The sequence below is a fragment of the Paramormyrops kingsleyae genome, chromosome 7, assembly GCF_048594095.1.
Source record: "Paramormyrops kingsleyae isolate MSU_618 chromosome 7, PKINGS_0.4, whole genome shotgun sequence".
In the NCBI taxonomy this organism is placed as follows: Eukaryota; Metazoa; Chordata; class Actinopteri; order Osteoglossiformes; family Mormyridae; genus Paramormyrops; species Paramormyrops kingsleyae.
This window is the reverse complement of record NC_132803.1, coordinates 1,997,727-2,016,611: the sequence shown is the minus strand read 5'-3', so window position 1 is coordinate 2,016,611 and position 18,885 is coordinate 1,997,727. Positions and strand designations below refer to the sequence as shown.

At 48.8% G+C, this 18,885-nt stretch overlaps 2 protein-coding genes across 3 annotated transcripts; both read left to right on the top strand.

Annotated features, from left to right (window-relative positions):
- Positions 1–4,086: 4,086 nt before the first annotated feature.
- Positions 4,087–11,880, top strand: ewsr1a (EWS RNA-binding protein 1a). 2 transcript variants are annotated; one of them, XM_023826455.2, is made up of 17 exons: positions 4,087–4,177; positions 6,295–6,331; positions 6,426–6,477; positions 7,121–7,256; positions 7,342–7,537; positions 7,686–7,835; positions 8,369–8,604; positions 8,690–8,861; positions 9,659–9,693; positions 9,787–9,804; positions 9,889–10,004; positions 10,078–10,207; positions 10,313–10,429; positions 10,526–10,652; positions 10,726–10,823; positions 11,189–11,435; positions 11,622–11,880. In XM_023826455.2, exons 1-17 carry the CDS (start codon positions 4,162–4,164, stop codon positions 11,659–11,661), a joined length of 1,923 nt encoding a protein of 640 aa, XP_023682223.1. In that variant the 5' UTR covers positions 4,087–4,161; the 3' UTR covers positions 11,662–11,880. The 2 variants fall into 2 exon arrangements, with proteins under 2 accessions (XP_023682223.1, XP_072570060.1); XM_072713959.1 differs by lacking the exons at positions 10,526–10,652; positions 10,726–10,823.
- A 657-nt stretch (positions 11,881–12,537) lies between these two features.
- On the top strand, positions 12,538–18,873 carry slc35e4 (solute carrier family 35 member E4). Its single transcript, XM_023826456.2, has 3 exons — positions 12,538–12,922; positions 13,355–13,968; positions 18,021–18,873. The coding sequence occupies exons 2-3, from the start codon at positions 13,374–13,376 to the stop codon at positions 18,461–18,463; spliced, it is 1,038 nt and encodes a 345-aa protein (XP_023682224.1). The 5' UTR covers positions 12,538–12,922; positions 13,355–13,373; the 3' UTR covers positions 18,464–18,873.
- The last annotated feature ends 12 nt before the right edge of the window (positions 18,874–18,885 follow it).

The following is an 18,885-nucleotide window of genomic DNA, read 5'->3' as shown; positions in this document are numbered from 1 at the left end:
TATACTTTAGTATACTAGTCTTCCTTTTCAGAAACTCATCATTAAAGCATTAAATAACTTTAAATAACTAATATCTTGGCAAAGAATCATAGCACACACTCTTTATGTTTTGGGCTTCAGGGTATGGTTACCTGGGACGTTTTGACTGATCTGTCGAGGAACTGGAGGGTAAGGAGTGCTCAGTATGTCATCAGTGTACTGGGTCACAACCCATCATAAGTCAGGTGGTGTTGGGTTTCATTGGTTTATACTGTACATTTTATAGTAGTAGATATGATGGTTTATGCAGATTTATTCTCTGTTTTGCAAATTTAGGTGCAGATGAAGATGTCTACTGTCCAATAATCAAAAAGAAGTTTTTTTTTGACTGATGTGATTCATAAACTGATTGACTGCTGTCTTTATAGTACAAATCTCTATTAGTACAAAACTTTCAATCCAATAAAGTAAACACAAGTGCAGACTTGATCTTGTTGTCTTGGAATCATGGAGTGTGTACTGATGACCACAGTGAAGCCTTCAGAGATGACTGTGTCCAGGATAAGGAACCCTTGCAAGCTTACATCTGCAACATAAACAGCCTGGTCCATACAATGGGTCTGATCTGCGCTTCAATTGCACTGAAGAACCAGGCTGCATATAAAATGGCTGAATTTACTGTTTCATTGCAGAAGCACAATGACTACTGACTATATCACCATCGAAGGACTAACCAAAACCTCTTTGTACAATGAAACAATGTGTAAACAGATGAGGCTGAAACATCACCCACCTGTGAGTTTTCAAGATGAACATAGTAGAAAGATGTGCATTTCTCATCATCATCATCATCATCATCATCATCATTATTAAATAATAATACTTCAATTTTCAATATGAAGTGTACCTTTCATTTGTAGTTTAAACTTTAACTTAAAAAAAATTTAGCAACCAGAATGTGTCAGTTTCTGAATGTGTTTTTTAATTAAATTTATTGAACCCCTTTGCGTGATACAATCTGATTTATTCAAGCTGGATAAATCTGCATTAAATTTACTCAAAAAGCTTGAAATACTGGAATTTATTTTAACAGGTGGGTGGAGTGTCCACACTCTTACAAGATTACAATAATCTGGGTAAGACCAAAGTCTCTATGAAACAGGCCAGTCTCATTATTTTATATCTTTAAAAATTGATGAAGGGACCAAACTTTCACAGAGAGTATAAAATACCCTAACGCTCTCACAGAGAATACACAATAGCCTGACGCTCCCACAGAGAATATGAAAGACCCTAAAGGCATATTCATACTTTACTTACAGTCCCTGCACAAGTTGAGTGATGTAAATTTCGTCATCATTTTTGTCAGTAAGATTTCAAAATACCAAGATATGCCATAATACCTTAATACCATCAAGCGTAGGTCAGGTCAGACCAGGTTGGGCAGCCTGCACTGGCACAGCACAGCACAGGACATTGCCGCTCTCATGGCATGAAAAAGCACCTTCATACTCTTACAAAGATATTGGGAGCCGCCCAACAACCATGTGACCCCCAAGCTCTTCTTTATTGGAGGAGAAAATCAAACTAAATCAAATTTCTTGAAGTCAAGCTAAGACACCCAGATAATGCGATTGGGAGTCGATTTATTCCTGCATGTATACGTTCAATCGGACTCAAACTGGCCTAGACGCTATGAGCATACTGAGCAGCTTCCCCCCTGGGCTTTGACCTGCAAGTGACAGAATAAGTCGGTACACAGAAGAAGCCTGGAGCGTAGCAGAGCGTAGCAGAGGCCACACAGCACATACGAAATGTACAGCATCGTAAAGCCATCCAATTCACCACTTTCCACTACACCAGGTACCGTACTTTTGGTGTTGGCTGTCACTGCCGTAAAAACTGGTACCGGCACCAAATGACATCACAACACGAGGTTGGGTATTTTGTACTGAATTTGAAAAAGTACTTAACTACTTATTGATTCAGTTGCCATAAATATTTGTATTGGACATGTTAGTTTAACTTGTCAACCAAAAAATAAATAATATGGTGGAAAAAAAACTGAATTAAAAAAATGACTGTAGTTGCTACTGGAAGACGTGCCATATTAACACCAACATCGTATGATCGCTAATCAGCTACATTTAGATCAGGCTTTTTCTTACCTTCAATTTGGTACAAATAATACAGTGCGGGGAGTTTAAGTCTCCCAAACACATTTTTACTCTGTCATAGGAGAAAAACCTAACATGTTTTGCCATTTTAATAACTATTGATTTTCAAGATTATATAATAAACTGCCCAGCCAAAAAAAAAGTCACCATTTGAATTTTTAGTTGGAGTGCCTTTAGCTATGTTATGGCGCACATCTGTCATGGCGCTGTTTCCCCAAGCTGATGAAGCAGTACTCTGGACACCTAGTAGATTCAGGTACTCAGCTGATTTCATTTAATTGCTGTATGACCTTGCAGAGCTGTGATAATGATCCAGTCATTGACTGTTAAGTATTTGCTGATTTAAATTCAAATGGGGGGGTGCATTGATTAGCACTGCACCTGGGACCTGGGTTCGAGTCTCCACCTGGGTTACATGTGTGTGGAGTTTGCATGTTCTTCCCATGTCATCGTGGGGTTTCCTCTGGGTACTCCGGTTTCCCCCTACAGTCCAAAAACATGCTGAGGCTAATTGTACCCAGTAGGATAATCAGGTTGGATAATGGATGGATGGAAATTCAAATGGTGACCTTTTTGGCAGGGCAGTGTATATGTTTGAAAAGTTTACCTCCGCTGCTTTTGCATGAGCGCTGCATGTGCTCATACCTCAGTCAATAAATCGATTCCCCTCCCGTGCATGTATACTAGGACAAGGACAGTAGTCCGTTTATACTGGTCTGGAGTAGAATGAACAGAAGGTGTCAAAACATGAGGCAAGCACAGAGCAGAGTATATCACAGGCTCTAACAGCATCAAAAGAGAAGAAATCCTTCTTACACAGAGATGGCAGAGTAAAAGAGCCCAAGGAAAAGAGGCAGTTTGGGCAGAGAGAGCAAAGATTACGGTGTAAAACTGGTTTTGGAGGAGTTCGATCAGTGAGTGATGGAAAAGCAGCCAATGAATGCAATGAGTTGGGTCAGTCCCTGGAGCAACTGGGGTTAAGGGCCTTGCTCTAGGGCCCAATGGTGTGATCACTCTACCAACCCAGGGATTTGAACCAGCAACCTTCTAAGTTCCAATCTGCATTGTTGCCCCCCACAACAAATACTCTTTTGTTTAATGCTTTTTTGGTCAGTGCATACTTAAACTAATGCTATTTTATAGTTTTGATGTCTTTATGATTATTTAAAAATGTAGAGAATAGTAAACATAAACCTTTCTATGAGTAGGTGTGTCCAAACTTTTGACTGGGACTGTATGGAATTATTTTGACAAACATTCAGTTACCCAGCCTTTACAGCACATAACACCAGTCACATGTAAACATGCTGACTCAGAAACAAAAATAAATCAACACAGTTAGTTTTAGACTTGGGTATAGAGCTTTTATTTTACAAAGTAAAGACCCGCATTTGATCGGGCGACGTGGCAGCATTGACTAGCCACCACATTCACCCGACCTGACACCCACGAAGTGTTTTTTTTTCCTTTGGGGCGGACGGGATTTGTGTGCTATACAGTGTGTCAGTGTCAGGGACAAGCTGCAGGAATGTATTCATGTTGACGAGGACATTTCGAACACCGAAGAGACTAAACATAACCCACTCGGTATTGTAAAATAAAAACGGGATATCTACTAACTGCTATAGACATATATGAAATATATAAATAAAGGAGTTCTTTAGGGATGCGTCGTGAAATGATCAAAATCAGGAAAAATACCGCGTATCTGAAGTACACAACGAATCGCATTCCATCACACCATTAAATAATAATTCATATTTAAATAATAAACGTGCTGTGCGTAAAACGTGTTTATAATGCAAAGTATATGCAATAAAATTAGGTCACTTCGTGTTAGCTCTAGGGTTATTACAAACACGACCACCCACCGGAAAGGGTATGAAGGCGCGTATGAAGTGGATGAGCCGATTTACGCCCGCCGTGGGAGCAAAGTGGTACAGTCCGGAGGCCAAAGTTCACGCGTGCGCGTTGAGTTTCCACGGCTACACTCACGAGCCCTGAAATGGCGTCGGCAGCTGGTAAGGATGGTCGAGACGGCAAAGTGTTTTCTGAATGTATTGAAAAATGTTAAGTATACCCTTTTGCTGTTGTTTTGACCTTTTATTTTTGTGTTTTATTATTTGGACATTTTTAGAGTATAAGTGTATTGGATGTACTTCTGCAAAATTTTTTTTTATAGAACTGGCGCCGTTTATGTATCCAACTAGCCGGGTAACGCCGACTGGGGAATGGGAGCGTGTGCTTTCTGGTTACTCCTTATTGTTTTAATGATTAGTAACTTATTTGTAATTTTACATTTGAATGTGTGTGTATATATATAACTCGAAGTTGGTCGTTATTGGCGGGCACCTGGCTGAATCATGCCTGTTCCCCTGACCGACCCGTAGCGGTGCGGTATGAGAGGCGTTTTGTGGGGAACCGTTAGGTCTTTAAAGCGACGTGTCTACTTCGGGTCGCTCTCCGCGGCTTTCACGCTCTTTGTTCCACGAGGTTGTGTCACCCGCTCAGACCACGGTATCTGACCGCCTGTGGAAGCTCCCTAACGCGCATTCTTATTGATCTGAAGACATCCGGTACAGATACGCGTTATCCCGCCTTCCAGCCGGTAAACCTGTTGCTGTGTTGATTGAATCAGCCGTCCCAAGGTCTGCCTGAGGGGGCAGTAACGGTCCACACCAAACTTGTGTGTGCAGTACTTGGCCAGAGGAATGCAATAAACTTCCTCTATGTCTATGGGAGTATCTGGAAGGTCTGTGCCTTTGCTCGGACATCCTGTATATGAATATCCTGCACGTGCCGTACTACCACGTGATGGTGTGAATATTGAATGGTGTCTCCAGGAGGGTTTGGCTGGTTGTATTCGGATGACTTTTGCCGGAGTGACTGTGCATGTCAACCAAAAGTTAATCACCAGTACAAATTATCCAGCTCAGGCATCCTTTCCTTGGTGATTTATTTCATTTTAAATCTGCTTCTGCATGATCCGATAGGTCAGTTGGTAAAGTGGAGGGCTGTAGAGGAAAGACACCAACATACTAAGGTTGCCGGTTCATATCCTTAAATTGAAGGAGCTGCATTTTGCTGATGGTGTGTGGCTCTGTGGGTCAGGGTTATCTTGGTTAGGTTGCTGTGCCTGTAATTGAAAGGTCACTGGTTCAAATGCTCCAGGTAAACAGGGTCATTTCACCATTTGGTTCTTGAGAATGATCCATAATTTTTCAGTTGTTCTAGAGACTCTGACAATAATTTCTCAAAAACAAAGTGTTACTTTGGATTAAAGTCTCTGCTAAATGAAATGTGAATATAACAGTCTTTATGCCACCAATTTCAGACTTGAGCTTTTTGCCGGTTGCAGACAGGTGAAGGTGTGTGATATTAACCTCTGGCAGATACAGGTCCATGAGTACCTGATGGTGGCTGAAGGGCAGCATGTGTTAACTTTTAAAGCTACATTCAGAAAACTGTCAGACATGCTTGCGCTGACATTTCCCAGTGTGAACAAAAATGTCCGAATTGGTTGTATTGTATCGGACATTAAACAGATCTTACCCTGCTAGCTCCCTAGTACAAAGTTCAGCGTGTTTCTGATTGACCCTCGTGAATGGAGCTGGATAATGTCTGGAGAATTCACCACGGGCGAGTGGACATGTTGATGTCATTTCTATCATGTGACTGGGGCAAATCTTAAATCATCCGATAGATTTAAGGAATGGAAGAGACTCTTGTATATGCCCAAATTACAAATTGGCTATATCACCGCATTGTGATCCGAACTAAGACGTGGGTGAATAGCAAACATTTTCAATCTGGTGTGTCTGACACGGATAGTCTCTGGTGTGTCATGTGTGAAAGGGCAACGTCCAGAGTTCATGTGTGAGAACGGCTCTAGTGTGATGGCTCCTCAGGCACAGGAACTTGAGACTGAGGTCTGGCTTTTAGCGCGATGATGTTTCACAGCATCAGTCCCCCAGTAGCCAGTGGTGTGACTGGGGGCTTCTCGTACAACTGGGAATGGAATTCCCTGCTTTGCACTGCATTGCACTGCATTCCTCCTGTGCTCTCTGCACCTGTGTCCTGCCAGGCGAAGTCTTACACATTCTGCAAAATCTCTCCCTCATTGTTTCCCCCCCCACAGATTACAACCCTTACGCCCAGGCTGGATCTCAAGGGGGGTGAGTGCTCATACGCCGTTTAGATCCCTGTAGAAGGATACCTATGAAGGGGGGCTCTTGTGTGTGCATGACTGTCCCATCTGTCTTCTCATAGGTACAGCTCATATGCCTCTCAGCCCCCCCAGGGTTATGGACAGGGTGCGCAGGTGAGTGTGGGTTCTCCTGGCCGCCTGGGCTCCCGTGAGCCCTGTCGCCTTTCACAATGTGTGTTTGTGCAGCCAGCTTTGATTAAACACAAGTGACAAATTCCAATCCTACTTCTTAGTGTACCAGCAGAACCTGGCATCTCAAGTCAGTGAACTTTGTTGTCTCAGCATATACCGGTATACAGAGAGACAAAATGGTGAATCTGAGTCCATGGTGTACACACAAATTTTGTATAACAATCAGGACAGTGCAATATACAGGTAGTAGGCAATATGCCAGTACAATGAACTACCATAAAATAAAATACACAGACACATTAAATGCAGTTTTATGTGAAAGATCTGTGTGTCAGACTGAGGTGTCCAGACCATCGTCTTCATCTAATAATGCCTAAGCTTACGGAGAGCATCATAAATGTTGAACGTGCTGTACTTAACAGTTGTGGATATTAGATTAGATTTGAGTATACAGTACAATAGCAGCATGGATTCATAGCTTATATAACTGGTGATATGGAGATCAAAATAATCCTTTGAATAAAGTGACCGTGCATCTAGACAGACAGTAATCCAAAGCAAGATTAGTGCTGGGCTGCTGGCTGATTCCCGGTGGACTCATTGGCTTATTTCTGTGTCTCTGCAGTCATATGGCCAGCAGCAGGGCTATGGGTCCTACAGTCAGCCAGCTGAAGCAGCGTACTCGCAGACAGGCAGCTCTGCGGGCAGCTATGCCCAGCAGGGCTATGGGTCCTCTTATGGACAGCAGCCTCCAGCAGCAGGTGAGTGTTTTGTTTGATTTGCCGAAGTGCATAAGCTAGTAAGACGCACAGATCTTATGCGAGTGCCTGGTTTGTGCTCTTCCAGGGGGCTATGGCTCCAGCTCTGCTGCCTCTCAGGGCTACAGCCAGCCCAGCCAAGGCTATGGGTCCAACGGCTATGAGGGGAATTCGGGGGGGGCTGCTGCCGCATCCTCCCAGGCTGGCTATGGGGGTCAGGGATACGGTGCACAGTCCTCCTATGCTGGCTATGGCCAGCAGCCTGGCTCAGCAGCGCCGCCCAGGTAATTGTTCATACCTAATTTGTGTGATCCATGAAATTATCAAGGAACTATAAACTAACATATGAACAATCTGAAGCAGTGTCACTGACTGCTCCTACTGCGGATGATGCCATGTATCTGCTGGCCTGACTGCTGGAATCTCTTCCAGGGTTCAGGAGGTGAACAAGGGTCCTGACATGCCCCCTGTGCCGTCCAACTATGGCCAGGGCTACAGCCAGAACAGCTACAGCTATTCCCAGGTGTCTGGCTCTTATCCTACACAGTCTGGGAGCAGCCAGACATCCTACCCTCCTTCCAGGTATGTATCGCCCCCTGTGGGGGGGTGGGATCGTTCCATGGGGTGGTCCACTGATTGTGCTAGTTGCTCTGACCTTTAGGTGAAGGACAGACTGTTCTTTCTGTCTTACTGAGGGAGGGTGCTCTGTTCACAGGAATTGCCTTCTCTCTCTGGCCAAGCAGTACTACAGGGGGTCCCCCATGAGGGAGTGTTCAGGGCTCTTCGGGGGAGGATCTCCCATGAGGGAGTGTTCAGGGCTTCTCGGGGGGAGGATCTCCCATGAGGGAGTGTTCAGGGCTCCTCGGGGGGAGGATCTCCCATGAGGGAGTGTTCAGGGCTCCTCGGGGGGAGATCTCCCATGAGGGAGTGTTCAGGGCTCCTCGGGGGGGGATCTCCCATGAGGGAGTGTTCAGGGCTCTTCAGAGTTCATCAGTCAGGGTGGATTACAGCAAACACTTAAAGCCACCTAAGTTAAGGGGATGAGTCACCCTAACACAATCCAAACTGCTCCTATCCTCCATGGCTGACTCTTCCTGTTTCTGCTCTGTGTGCAGTTACAGTACTGGGTCCCAGCAATCCAACTATGAGCAGAGCCCGTATTCACAGGGCCAGGGAGGAGGCTATGCCCAGCAGGGAGCATACCACAACCTACCCCCACAGCAGCAGTCTCAGCCTCTGCAGCAGCCTCCGCCCTCCAGCTACCCCCCGCAGGCCAGCTCCTACGGCCAGCAGGGGGCATCCGGCGGTGCCTATGGCCCGCAGAATGATTACAAAGCCCCTAGTCAGTATGGTGAGTCACAGCCTTTTCCACTCAGTGACGCATTCTGTGCGCCAGCTTGCCACACCCGTCTCTGCTCACCCTGTCCACTCCCCAGGTAACTATCGGCAAGAGCACCCCAACGGAATGTCCGGAGGCTACCCTGGCCCTGAGCTTGGGGGCTACGGGGGTCCAGGGGAGGCCCGCGGCGGGGACGGCCGGGGCCGGGGGCGGGGCGGCTTCGACAGGGGTGCCATGATGCGCGGGGGCATGGGCCGAGGAGGCATGGGGTAAGTCTGTGTTCTGTCTGACCATCCCGCTCCCGCACGCTGCTCTCGTACGCGAACCTCTCAGCATCTGGCTGAAACGCAGCTCAATGCCGGTCACCCTCAAGTGTAACATGTAAATACAGCTATGATCTTGCACTGGTTCTGTGAAATGGCGGTGCTCGGCCTGCCCTCTGCTCGGCCTGCAGCGCCCCCAGCTGTCTGCCCTCTGTGCTTAACTCTGCACCCGGTGAAACATTTACTTGAAGAAGCATCTGAGAACCCCAGCTGCCCCCTAACCTGCTATTGTCTGACTTAACGTGTCCTGTGCTGCACATTATTTTGGAAGCAGGTCCTGTTAGATCACTGTGCTACTGAACGGGAGGGTGGTACGCAGAACGACCAGATCTGGGGTAGTGTGTGGGGGGGGGGGGGGTTCTGGGGTACGTGCATCCAACTTTCTCCAGTTGGATGGTAGATATACATACAGTACTCTGCAGCAAATTAATGTAAATATAAAATCACACACATCTCTCCACCAGTTTGTATTATTTACTATCGACATAAATGCCATCGGACGTGACTTGATTAGGTCTCCATGTGAGACTATTTACATAGTATTAGTACTATGCCATTTTGTATAAGGGACTTAAGGGTGTCCCATTGGGACTGGACCACATGTCATACTGGGCAGTCACCAGCTGAGACCCTGAGGTGTTTCCTTTAATGTGATACCTTGAGTTCTGTGTTTGGGGGGGGGGGTGAAGCCTGCTGGTAAAGGGGCTGTAAGACACCCATCTCTCTGCTTCCCCCCCCTGCAGCCCTGGAGACAGAGGCGGCTACATCAAGCCTGCTGGTAAGTGCAGTGTTGTACTGGCTAGTGTTAACCCTGCTGCTCATCCCTGGGGGGCTGCATCTCATCTGTCTCCTTTCCTTCCCATTTGGCCAGGTCCTGATGCTGACATGAGTAAGTAACCCAGGAAGCCTGCCCCTCTCCCCCCTGCCCCTCTGGCTGTATGCTGGCCAGGCTGATGCCCCCCATGTCCTGCAGTGCGCCCGGAGGAGAGGGACGACTCGGAGAACAGCACCATCTACATCACTGGGCTGACAGAGAGTGCCACCGTGGAGGAGATGGCCGACTTCTTCAAGCACAGCGGGACCATTCGGGTTGGTGTGCGGCGCCCCCTGCTGGCTCCTCGCCATCGCTATCGTGTGGGCACTGACCGTGTTTCCCGTCCAGATAAACAAGCGCACCGGACTTCCTGCCATCACCCTCTACACAGACAAGGACACGGGGAAGAACAAGGGTGATGCCACGCTGTCTTACGAGGAGCCGCCTGCCGCTAAGGCCGCCGTGGAGTGGTTCGACGGTCAGTGGCAGGGGTGGGGTCCAGGGTCCAGGGTACGCTTCGTATCGGAGAGTCTGACGTGGGGCACCAAGATTTCTCTGTGTGATGACATGCCGTCCCTCTCAGGCAAGGACTTCCAAGGGAAGAAGCTGAAGGTGTCCATGGCACGGCGAAAACCCATCCTGGGCATGATGCGCGGGGGCATGCCAATGCGCGACGGACGTGGCATGATGGGCCGCGGAGGTATGTAAAAGGCGACCTCTGACCTGCCTTCCGCATGCCAAAGCCGTGGCTGGGAGCTGGGGGGGTGACTGACCCTGCTGTCCTGTCTCTCCGCAGGCATGATGGGTCGGGGGGGGGAGCGTGGGGGCTTCATGCCCCGTGGGGGCCCCCGTGGGATGGGTAGGGGGGGACCCTCGGGGGGCAACATGCAGCAGAGAGCAGGCGATTGGCAGTGCCCCAACGTGTGAGTACCAGTGCTCAGGGACCCGGGCCAGCAGGGTGATGCTCTTTCTCACTGCAAACTGGTACCTTCACAGTGGCTGTGGGAACCAGAACTTTGCGTGGAGGATGGAGTGTAACCAGTGCAAAGCCCCCAAACCAGAGGCCTTTGGGCCCCCAGCCTTCCCTCCCCCAGGTAACTGTCACGCATCGTGTAAAAAGCTCAGCTCAGAGAAAAGGGCCCTTTCCACGCACAGATGAATAAAGTATCACTGCTCTCTGCAAGCAAAAAAAAAATAAGTTCCATAATGCTCAAGCTTCACTAAGGTGTGAGTGTGTGCAGTGTGGTCCTGCCTCGGTGTATTTAAAGCTTGCCCCCCATGCTGCCTGCTCGATGTGGCTGCCCCATTCACACTCATCACAGGCTGACCCTGCACTCTGTAAAGATGTGCAACAGTAAGCAGCTGATGCCTCTAACTTTAGGTGGGACCCATTGACCTGCTTAGAGGGTCGAATGTCCGGTTTGACGCTGCCTGAGCTCTGAGTCTCTGTGCTTCCCAGGTGGTGACCGAGGCCGGGGGGGGCCCGGGATGCGCGGGGGCCGCGGCCTGGACCGAGGCGCTCCTGGGGGCCTTGGGGGGCCGGGAGTTTTCCGGGGAGGACGAGGTGGCGACCGTGGCATCCCAGGCGGCTTCAGGGGTGGACGTGGCATGGACAGAGGAGGCTTTGGCGGTGCGAGAGGGCGCGGCGGCCCCCTCATGGACGGCCGGAGGGGCATGGGTCCTCCTGGGAAGATGGTGGACATGAAGTGAGTGGGTGGCTCTCCTCGCCCCTGAGGGGTCCCATGCCAGATTTGTCTGGCCCGTTTCCATGCACTGGGTCCCTCGTAACATTAACCAGAGATTATTTAAAGTCCTGACGTGTGTGTGGTGAAAGGTCACACTGTCTCCTGACAGCCCTCTGTCTCTGTCTGTCTCTCTCCTCGACCTGCCAGGGGGGAGCATCGACAGGAACGCAGGGACCGGCCTTACTGACGGACGCGGCCCGTGGAAATCCATGCTGCACACAGGACTCATTTTTAAGAATGTTTTAAATTCCTAACTCCATATTTATGGAAATACTTTAACGCTGTAACTTGCGTTTTTTTTTTGTTCTTTTTTGTTTTGTTTTTTTACATTTGGTTCCAGTCCAATGCATGCTGTGTACAGGTTCTGAAGCCTTGTAAGTGACCATTAAATGTTTTCATTTTTTAAGTGCTCCTCTGGTTATTTTTGGAGGATATTCAGCTCTGCCGTCTACTGTAAAAGCCAAACCAATGGACTGCAAGATATACATACATTCCATAAAGGAAATAGCTTCTATTGCTTTGTTGGCCTGTATATGTACTAGTAATATACAAAAACTTTGTGCCCCGGATCCAAATACTAGCCATATGGATAATTCTGTTGATGTACCTTGGATGTTTCCATGACCCACACAATCTGGTTTTAGTGACAGCTGTAGGGCTGGTTCCTGTGACATGCCATCTGCTGTGTCTGTCCCTGCTGATCTACAGGGGTGACTAGCCACCTCTATTGGCCACCCACTAATACTCGCCCCTGCAGAGATGATCACCTTATTCAGTGTTTACGAGGTGGGGAAGGGTTTCAGCTTGACACGAGCTCCATCTTGCCTTTAGTGAGAGACGTCGCGGTTAAGAGGGATACTCAAGGGCTTTGTATAAATCGAATAATCCAGTGCTATAAATATGGATCGTTTCTGTCAACATGTGAGATCGCCATCTGGTGGCCAGTTCGGAGTCACGGGTTGATGAAAGTCGTGCTGCATGTTTTCCGGCTGTCGCCGTGGTCTACTGAGTCATGTGACCCAAGAAGTTGGACGCCAATTGGTACAGCCGAAGTGGGGGACAGAGCGAAGCCCTATGCAGCCGGCGCTGCGTGTCAGTGCGGAGACCCCCGGACCGTCACCGCGCCGATCCGCTGAGGCTTACTGGAGGAGAAGCGCGGCGGGGCATTCCCATTCCCGCATCCCACAGCTCGTCTATCTCCCGCTTTACCTACTACGGCGGCTTTTCGGGGCTCTCGACGACGGGATTAACCTCTAACGTTTCTGTCAGTGCCACTGCCGGTGTGTGGGAGCTGCAGCTCGATAGTCCCGAAAGCGGATCTACATGCTGCGGTGTGTCCCCGTCATTCTGGCGGCAGGCGGCGGCGGCAGGCGGCGCCAGCATCCGAGTCGTGCCGTGGAGAGGTGTCGCTGATCCTGCGGCGGGCTCGGACCTCGGAACCGGAGCGGGTAACGGCAGCGGAGCTGGAGTGTTGATGTTTTATGATGATGGTGTACAATGATTACCGCGGTTTACGGCGTAATTCACGCTCCCATCAGTGCCTAAAGCGGCCGGTCCATAACGGGATTTATCCCGGACAGCCCCTGTGGCTCCGGAGCGGCTGCTTTATGTGGCCGATGAGGTATCGGGGATGATTGCTGGTGCAGCCCGACAGCATGGCGCCTGTCCGGTAAACATGTTAAACGGTGTCAGTGTCGGCATTTAAATTTCCGGGGCTGGCCGATGGCGCACATGGCAAAGGAGCGCCGGTGATATGTCTCGGGAAGCCGGCCCCCTGTCCCTTTGGTCCCGCCTCACATCGGCACGTGTTTGCGTAGGAAAATAATGATCACGTCGTAAGAGCCAGCAGTCTGCTCAGGAAATATGTGTGTGCTTTCCAGAAGAGGCGATGATGCCAGCATGATCCCCGCAGATGGGCTCCCTGGACATGAGGCGAGCCGGGCCGCGTGGAGGAGGCCGAAGAGGAGCTCCCCGGAGATGCTATACCTGCTGCCCGCAGTTCTGGTGTGGCTCGTCACGGGCACCACCATCTCCAGCCTGAACAAGTGGATCTTCGCTGTGTACAACTTCAGGTACCCGCTGCTGCTGTCTGCGCTGCACATGCTGACGGCCATCGTGGTGGATTACGGCCTCCTCCGGCTGCAGTTGGTGGGTGCGGTGACGGCTGCCCGGGGTCAGCTGACTGCCGCTGCAAAGCTCAAGGTCTTTCTACTGAGCCTGACCTTCTGCGCCAGCATCGCCCTGGGGAACGTGGGCCTCAGCTACGTGCAGCTGTCCTTCGCGCAGATGATCTACACGACCACGCCGATCTTCACGCTCGCCATCTCCACGCTGATCCTTGGCAAGCAGCATCACGCCCTGAAGTACACGGCCATGATGCCTATCTGCCTGGGCGCCTCCTTCAGCGTCATGGGCGAGCTGCAGTTCGACCAGACCGGCTGCCTCTTCGTCTTCGCCGCCACCATGCTTAGGGGGGTCAAGTCTATCCAGCAGAGTGAGTGGGAGCCTTGGGCCATCCTGCCCTCCCCCGCATGCTCTCGTGTCTGTTTTTTCTGAGGAACACCATTTAGACGTCACACATGTTAAATAAGCAGCTTTCGGTATGGGACTGAGAGAGCTTTGGCTGCTTTCCGCAGCCTTTGTCGTGTGTTTTGGGGGGGTGGGCTGCTTGTAGCCTGATTGTAGCCTGATTGTATCCTGATTTCCATGTACCTCTTGCTACCCTCCGTTCTTTGATTTCTCCCTCGACTGAGGTCCCATGTACAGCCTTAGGCTGAGTGGGAGCCTGCAGGGATGAATTACAGTAGTGTGACCAGAGGGCGACACAGGAGATCCGCGGCCATGGAGACTCAGCCCAGCCCTTGTTGTGAGGGTCACGTGTATTCAGATCCATTCAGCTTCATTCCTCATTATTTGCCTGCCAAGTCGCGTAACCATGGCTCGAAAATGCAGTATGACTGGAGTTGCGTGTCCGAGGCTGCACCCTCTCTGATCACCCTTGAAAAGCCCCGAGTCCTTAAGGTGGTACTTCTGAGCACAGCCTGGGCAGTCCGAGGGCTGGCTCAGCTTTCAACGTGCTATTTTGGAGCCTGGTATTGCCTCTCAGGACACGCACCAATCGTGCCCGTGCGTGTTTATCTGGAGATGGAGTGACTGCGAATCACAGCGCTCCGTGTGACGTGCCCCGTTCATGCCGCCCTTGTGGTTGATGCAGTGGGCTGGCCCCTCCCCCGCGAGGGCTGGCCACATGTTCCCTGACTACACGTCTGTTTACAGGCTGGCTGACATCATGCTGCTGCGATTAACTTTGCGTTTTACTTTGTTTGTTCCACTCCGATAGAGGGCAGTCGGCTAGGCCTTGGTGTGCTGGCTGTGTGTGTCTGTGTATCTGTGTGTGTCTGTGTATCTGTGTGTGTCTGTGTATCTGTGTGTGTCTGTATCTGTGTATCTGTGTGTCTGTGTATCTACAACTCCAGCCAAAAGTCTTTGCACAACACAGGTTTTTACCACTTTTCCATTTATTATTAAACTGAAGATTTTTAAAATTCTTGTTAATCATTGGAAAGTTGAGTGAACAGCTATAAATAAAAATATGTCAACTAAAGCAAGTTTCCAATATAACAAGGAAAGAGTATGTAACTGCTTGTCTGACATCCTATTAACTACATAAGAACATATGAAATGTACTTAATTTATTAACGAGAGGAGGCCATTCGGCCCATCAAGCTCGTTTGGGGAGAACTTAACTAATAGCTCAGAGTTGTTAAAATCTTATCTAGCTCTGATTTAAAGGAACCCAGGGTTTTAGCTTCCGCTACACTAGCAGGAAGACTATTCCATACTCTAACTACACGCTGTGTAAAGAAGTGCTTCCTCAAATTTGTTTTAAAATGTTCTCCCGCTAATTTCCACTTATGGCCACGAGTTCTAGTATTTAAACTAAACTGGTATTAAAATTTACCAGCCAAAGTATTAAAATGAACTGGTAGTGTGGTGACAGCATGGTCAAATTCCAGGCTGCCCTTTAACTTTGAATGCACTAGTATTTAATGTCCTTTGTACACAGAATGTCTTGAATTTTCTCTGCTATATAACGTCTAGAGGAGGTTACTTTGATGAATCAAAGATATTACATTTTCTTTCTAAAAAAGGTTCTCATTTGGTAAACATACTGTAAATTTATTTGTTATCAAAGAATATTGAATGTATTTTTAGTAAATGTGAGTAACATGCAAATGTAGAAAATCTCTGCGCAAAAACTTTTGACTGGTAGTCTATGTGTATGAGCTGTGTATGTGTGATCTATGTGTGTGTGTATGATCTACGTGTGTGTGCAATTTGTGTATGTCTGTGTGAGATCTATGTGTATGTGATCAGTGTAATCTGTGTATGTGTGTGGGATCTGTGTATGATGTATGTATGTGATGTCTGTGTCATGTGTGTGATTTGTGTATGCATGTGTGAGATCTCTGTGTATGTGATCAGTGTGATGTGTGTGTGATCTGTGGGTTTTTGAGATCTGTGTGTTTGTAATCTATCTGTGATCTTAGTGTGTGATCTGTCAATGGTGATCTTAGTGTGTGATCTGTGTATGTGATTTGTTTGTGTGTGAGGTCTGGGCATTGGTGGACGTTTCAGGCCCATAAAGTAAAAATCCAGACCAAGATTTTGTTTCAATCAAACAGTTGAGTATAAATAGTCACAACTGGTTGTGACTGAGTTCTCAACTGGTTGGTTGAAACAAAATCTTAGTCTGGATTTTTACTTTCTGTACCTGAAATGTCCAAGTCTGGATCTGGGTGTATGTGATCTGAGTATGGCGATCTTTATGTGGTCTGTGTATAATCATTGCGTGCAAAACTTGTGGGTGGTGGTCTGTGTGCAATCTTTGTGTATGCAGTCTGTCTGTTTGTGATTTGTGTGTTATGTGTGTGTGTGTGATCTATATGTGAGAAAGATCTATGTATGTGTGAACTCTGAGTGTGCAATCTGTTTATGTGTGTGATCTGTGTATGTGAGATGTGTGTATGTGATTTGTGGGTTATCGGTGTATGATAAATGTGCGTGATTTGTGTGAGTGAAATTTTGTGTGTGGTGATCTTTGTGTGTCATCTGTGTATGTGGTATCGGTGTGCAAGATCTGTGTGTGATCTGAGTGCATGTAATCTATGTGATCTTTGTGTGAGAGTGTGTATGATGTGTGTGCGTGATCTGTGTGTGATGTTTGTGATCTGTGTGTGTTCTGTGTGTGATGATCTTTGTGTGTAATCCACACTATATGGCCAAAATGATCAGGACACACCTCTTAATCATTGAATTCGGGTGTTTATCTCAGACTCATTGCCACAGGTGAATAGGAAGCACTGAGCCATGCAGTGTGGATTCATACATTTGTGAAAGAATGGGTTGTTCTGAAGAGCTCAGTGAATTCAAGCGTGCTATAGTCATAGGATGCCGTCTTTGCAATAAGTCAGTTCATGAAATTTCTTCCCTGCTAGATCTTTCACACTCAACTGTATTAATGCAAAATGGAAGCATTTAGGAACTACAGAAACTCAGCCACGAAGGGGCAGAGCACGTAAAGTAACAGCACGTAAAGTAACAGAGCACGTAAAGTAACAGAGCACGTAAAGTAACAGCTCGTAAAGTAACAGCTCATAAAGTAACAGACCACGGTCGTGAGTGCTGAGGTGCGTAGTGTGTAAAAGTCGCCAAACTTCATCTGGCATTAACTCCAGCACAAAAACTGTGCGCAAAGTGCTTCATGGAATGAGCTTCCATGGCTGAGCAGCTACATGCAGGCCTCACATCAGCAAGCGCAATGCCAAGTGTCACATGCAGTGGTGTAAAGCAGGCCAGCACTGGCCTCTGGAGCAGTGGAACCATGTTCTCTGGAGAGAGGAGTCACATATCTCTGCCTGCCTGACTGCATTGTGCCAAATGTAAAGTTTCAGCATGCCAAGACATTTTGGACAATTCTATGCTTCCAGCTTTGTGGGAACGGTTTAGGGAAGGCGGCCCTTTTCAGCTCCAGCATGACTGTGCCCCAGTGCACAAAGCAAGGTGCATAAAGACATGGTTGGGTGACTATGGTGTGGAAGAACTTGACTGGCCCACACAGAACCCTGACCTCAATCCCATCAAGCATCTTTGGGATGAAATAGAACAGAGATTGTGAGTCAGGTCTTCACATCCAACATCAGTACCTGACCTCACAAATGGTCTTCTAGATGAATGGGCAGAATTTCCCACAGACACACTCCAAAATCTTGTGGAAAGCCTCCCCAGACGAGTGGCAGCTGTTATAACTGCAACAGGGGGACTAGCTCCCTATAGATTTACAATTGATGTCTTAAAATTCCTGTAGATGTAATGGACAGGTGTCCCAATACTTTTGTCCATATAGTGTATGTGTGATCTGTGTATGTAATCTCTGTGTGGTGATCTGTTTGTGATCTGTATGTGTAGGATTTCTCCGAGATCCTTGTGTGTGATCTGTTTGTGCGATCTGTCCATGATCCTGTTGTGTGATCTGTGTCTCCTCAGGCATCCTGCTCCAGGAAGAGAAGATCCCCTCGGTGTTCCTGCTCTACCTGATGGCCATTCCCAGCTTCTGCATCCTGGCCGTGGCGGCGCTGCTGCTGGAGAACTGGGCAGGCCTGGCATCGCCCTGGCACTACGATCTGCGCCTCTGGCTCTGTATCGGGCTGAGCTGCCTGGGCTCTGTGCTGTACAACCTGTCGAGCTGCTGCGTCATCGCGCTCACCTCGGCCGTCACGCTGCACATCCTGGGGAACCTCTCCGTGGTGGGCAACCTGCTGCTGTCGCAGCTGCTGTTCGGCAGCGAGCTGTCAGCGCTGAGCTGCGCGGGAGCTGCCCTCACACTCTCTGGCATGCTCATCTACCAGAACTGCGAGTACATCGCCGGATACCTGGACTCGCGGCGGCCCGCCAGGGCGGCACACCCAGCAGCGAGTGTCAGCGACTGAGGGGGGGCGCCGCATGCGCGTCGTGTCTCCCAGGGAGACGCCTGACGCCAGTGAGAGGCTTAGGGTTTGGGTTTGAGCCCTTGGGCATTGTCCGGGGGGGGGGGGGGGGGGTCCTACTTGCTAGTCACCTCGAGGGCTGATCCAGTTGGTACATGACTGTGGCGGAATGCATGCAGCTCCCCCCCACAGCGCAGGGGGCTAGTGTGGCCCTCCTATCCTACCTTGTCACTGTGATTTCTTTCGAGGGGACAGCAGAGAGGTTCCAGTGCACTGAGGACGGTCCCTGGCACTGAAGGCAGCTTTGACTGGCTGTGGGATTGTTTTAAAACTAGGTGACCCCCCCCCCCCCACCAAGTCTGTCAGCTTTGTGTTTTGTTTACATGAGTGGTGGTTAAATCTGAGGTTGTGCTCACTTAGCTTTT

Excerpts from the sequence above, each read along its gene's own strand:
- ewsr1a (XM_023826455.2), top strand. Across the intron at positions 8,605-8,689 it reads CAAAGCCCCTAGTCAGTATG|GTAACTATCGGCAAGAGCAC; the intron begins GTGAGTCACAGC and ends TCCACTCCCCAG. Across the intron at positions 10,430-10,525 it reads TGGCATGATGGGCCGCGGAG|GCATGATGGGTCGGGGGGGG; the intron begins GTATGTAAAAGG and ends GTCTCTCCGCAG.
- slc35e4 (XM_023826456.2), top strand. The coding sequence starts at position 13,374 with ATGATCCCCGCAGATGGGCTCCCTGGACATGAGGCGAGCCGGGCCGCG. Across the intron at positions 13,969-18,020 it reads GGTCAAGTCTATCCAGCAGA|GCATCCTGCTCCAGGAAGAG; the intron begins GTGAGTGGGAGC and ends GTGTCTCCTCAG.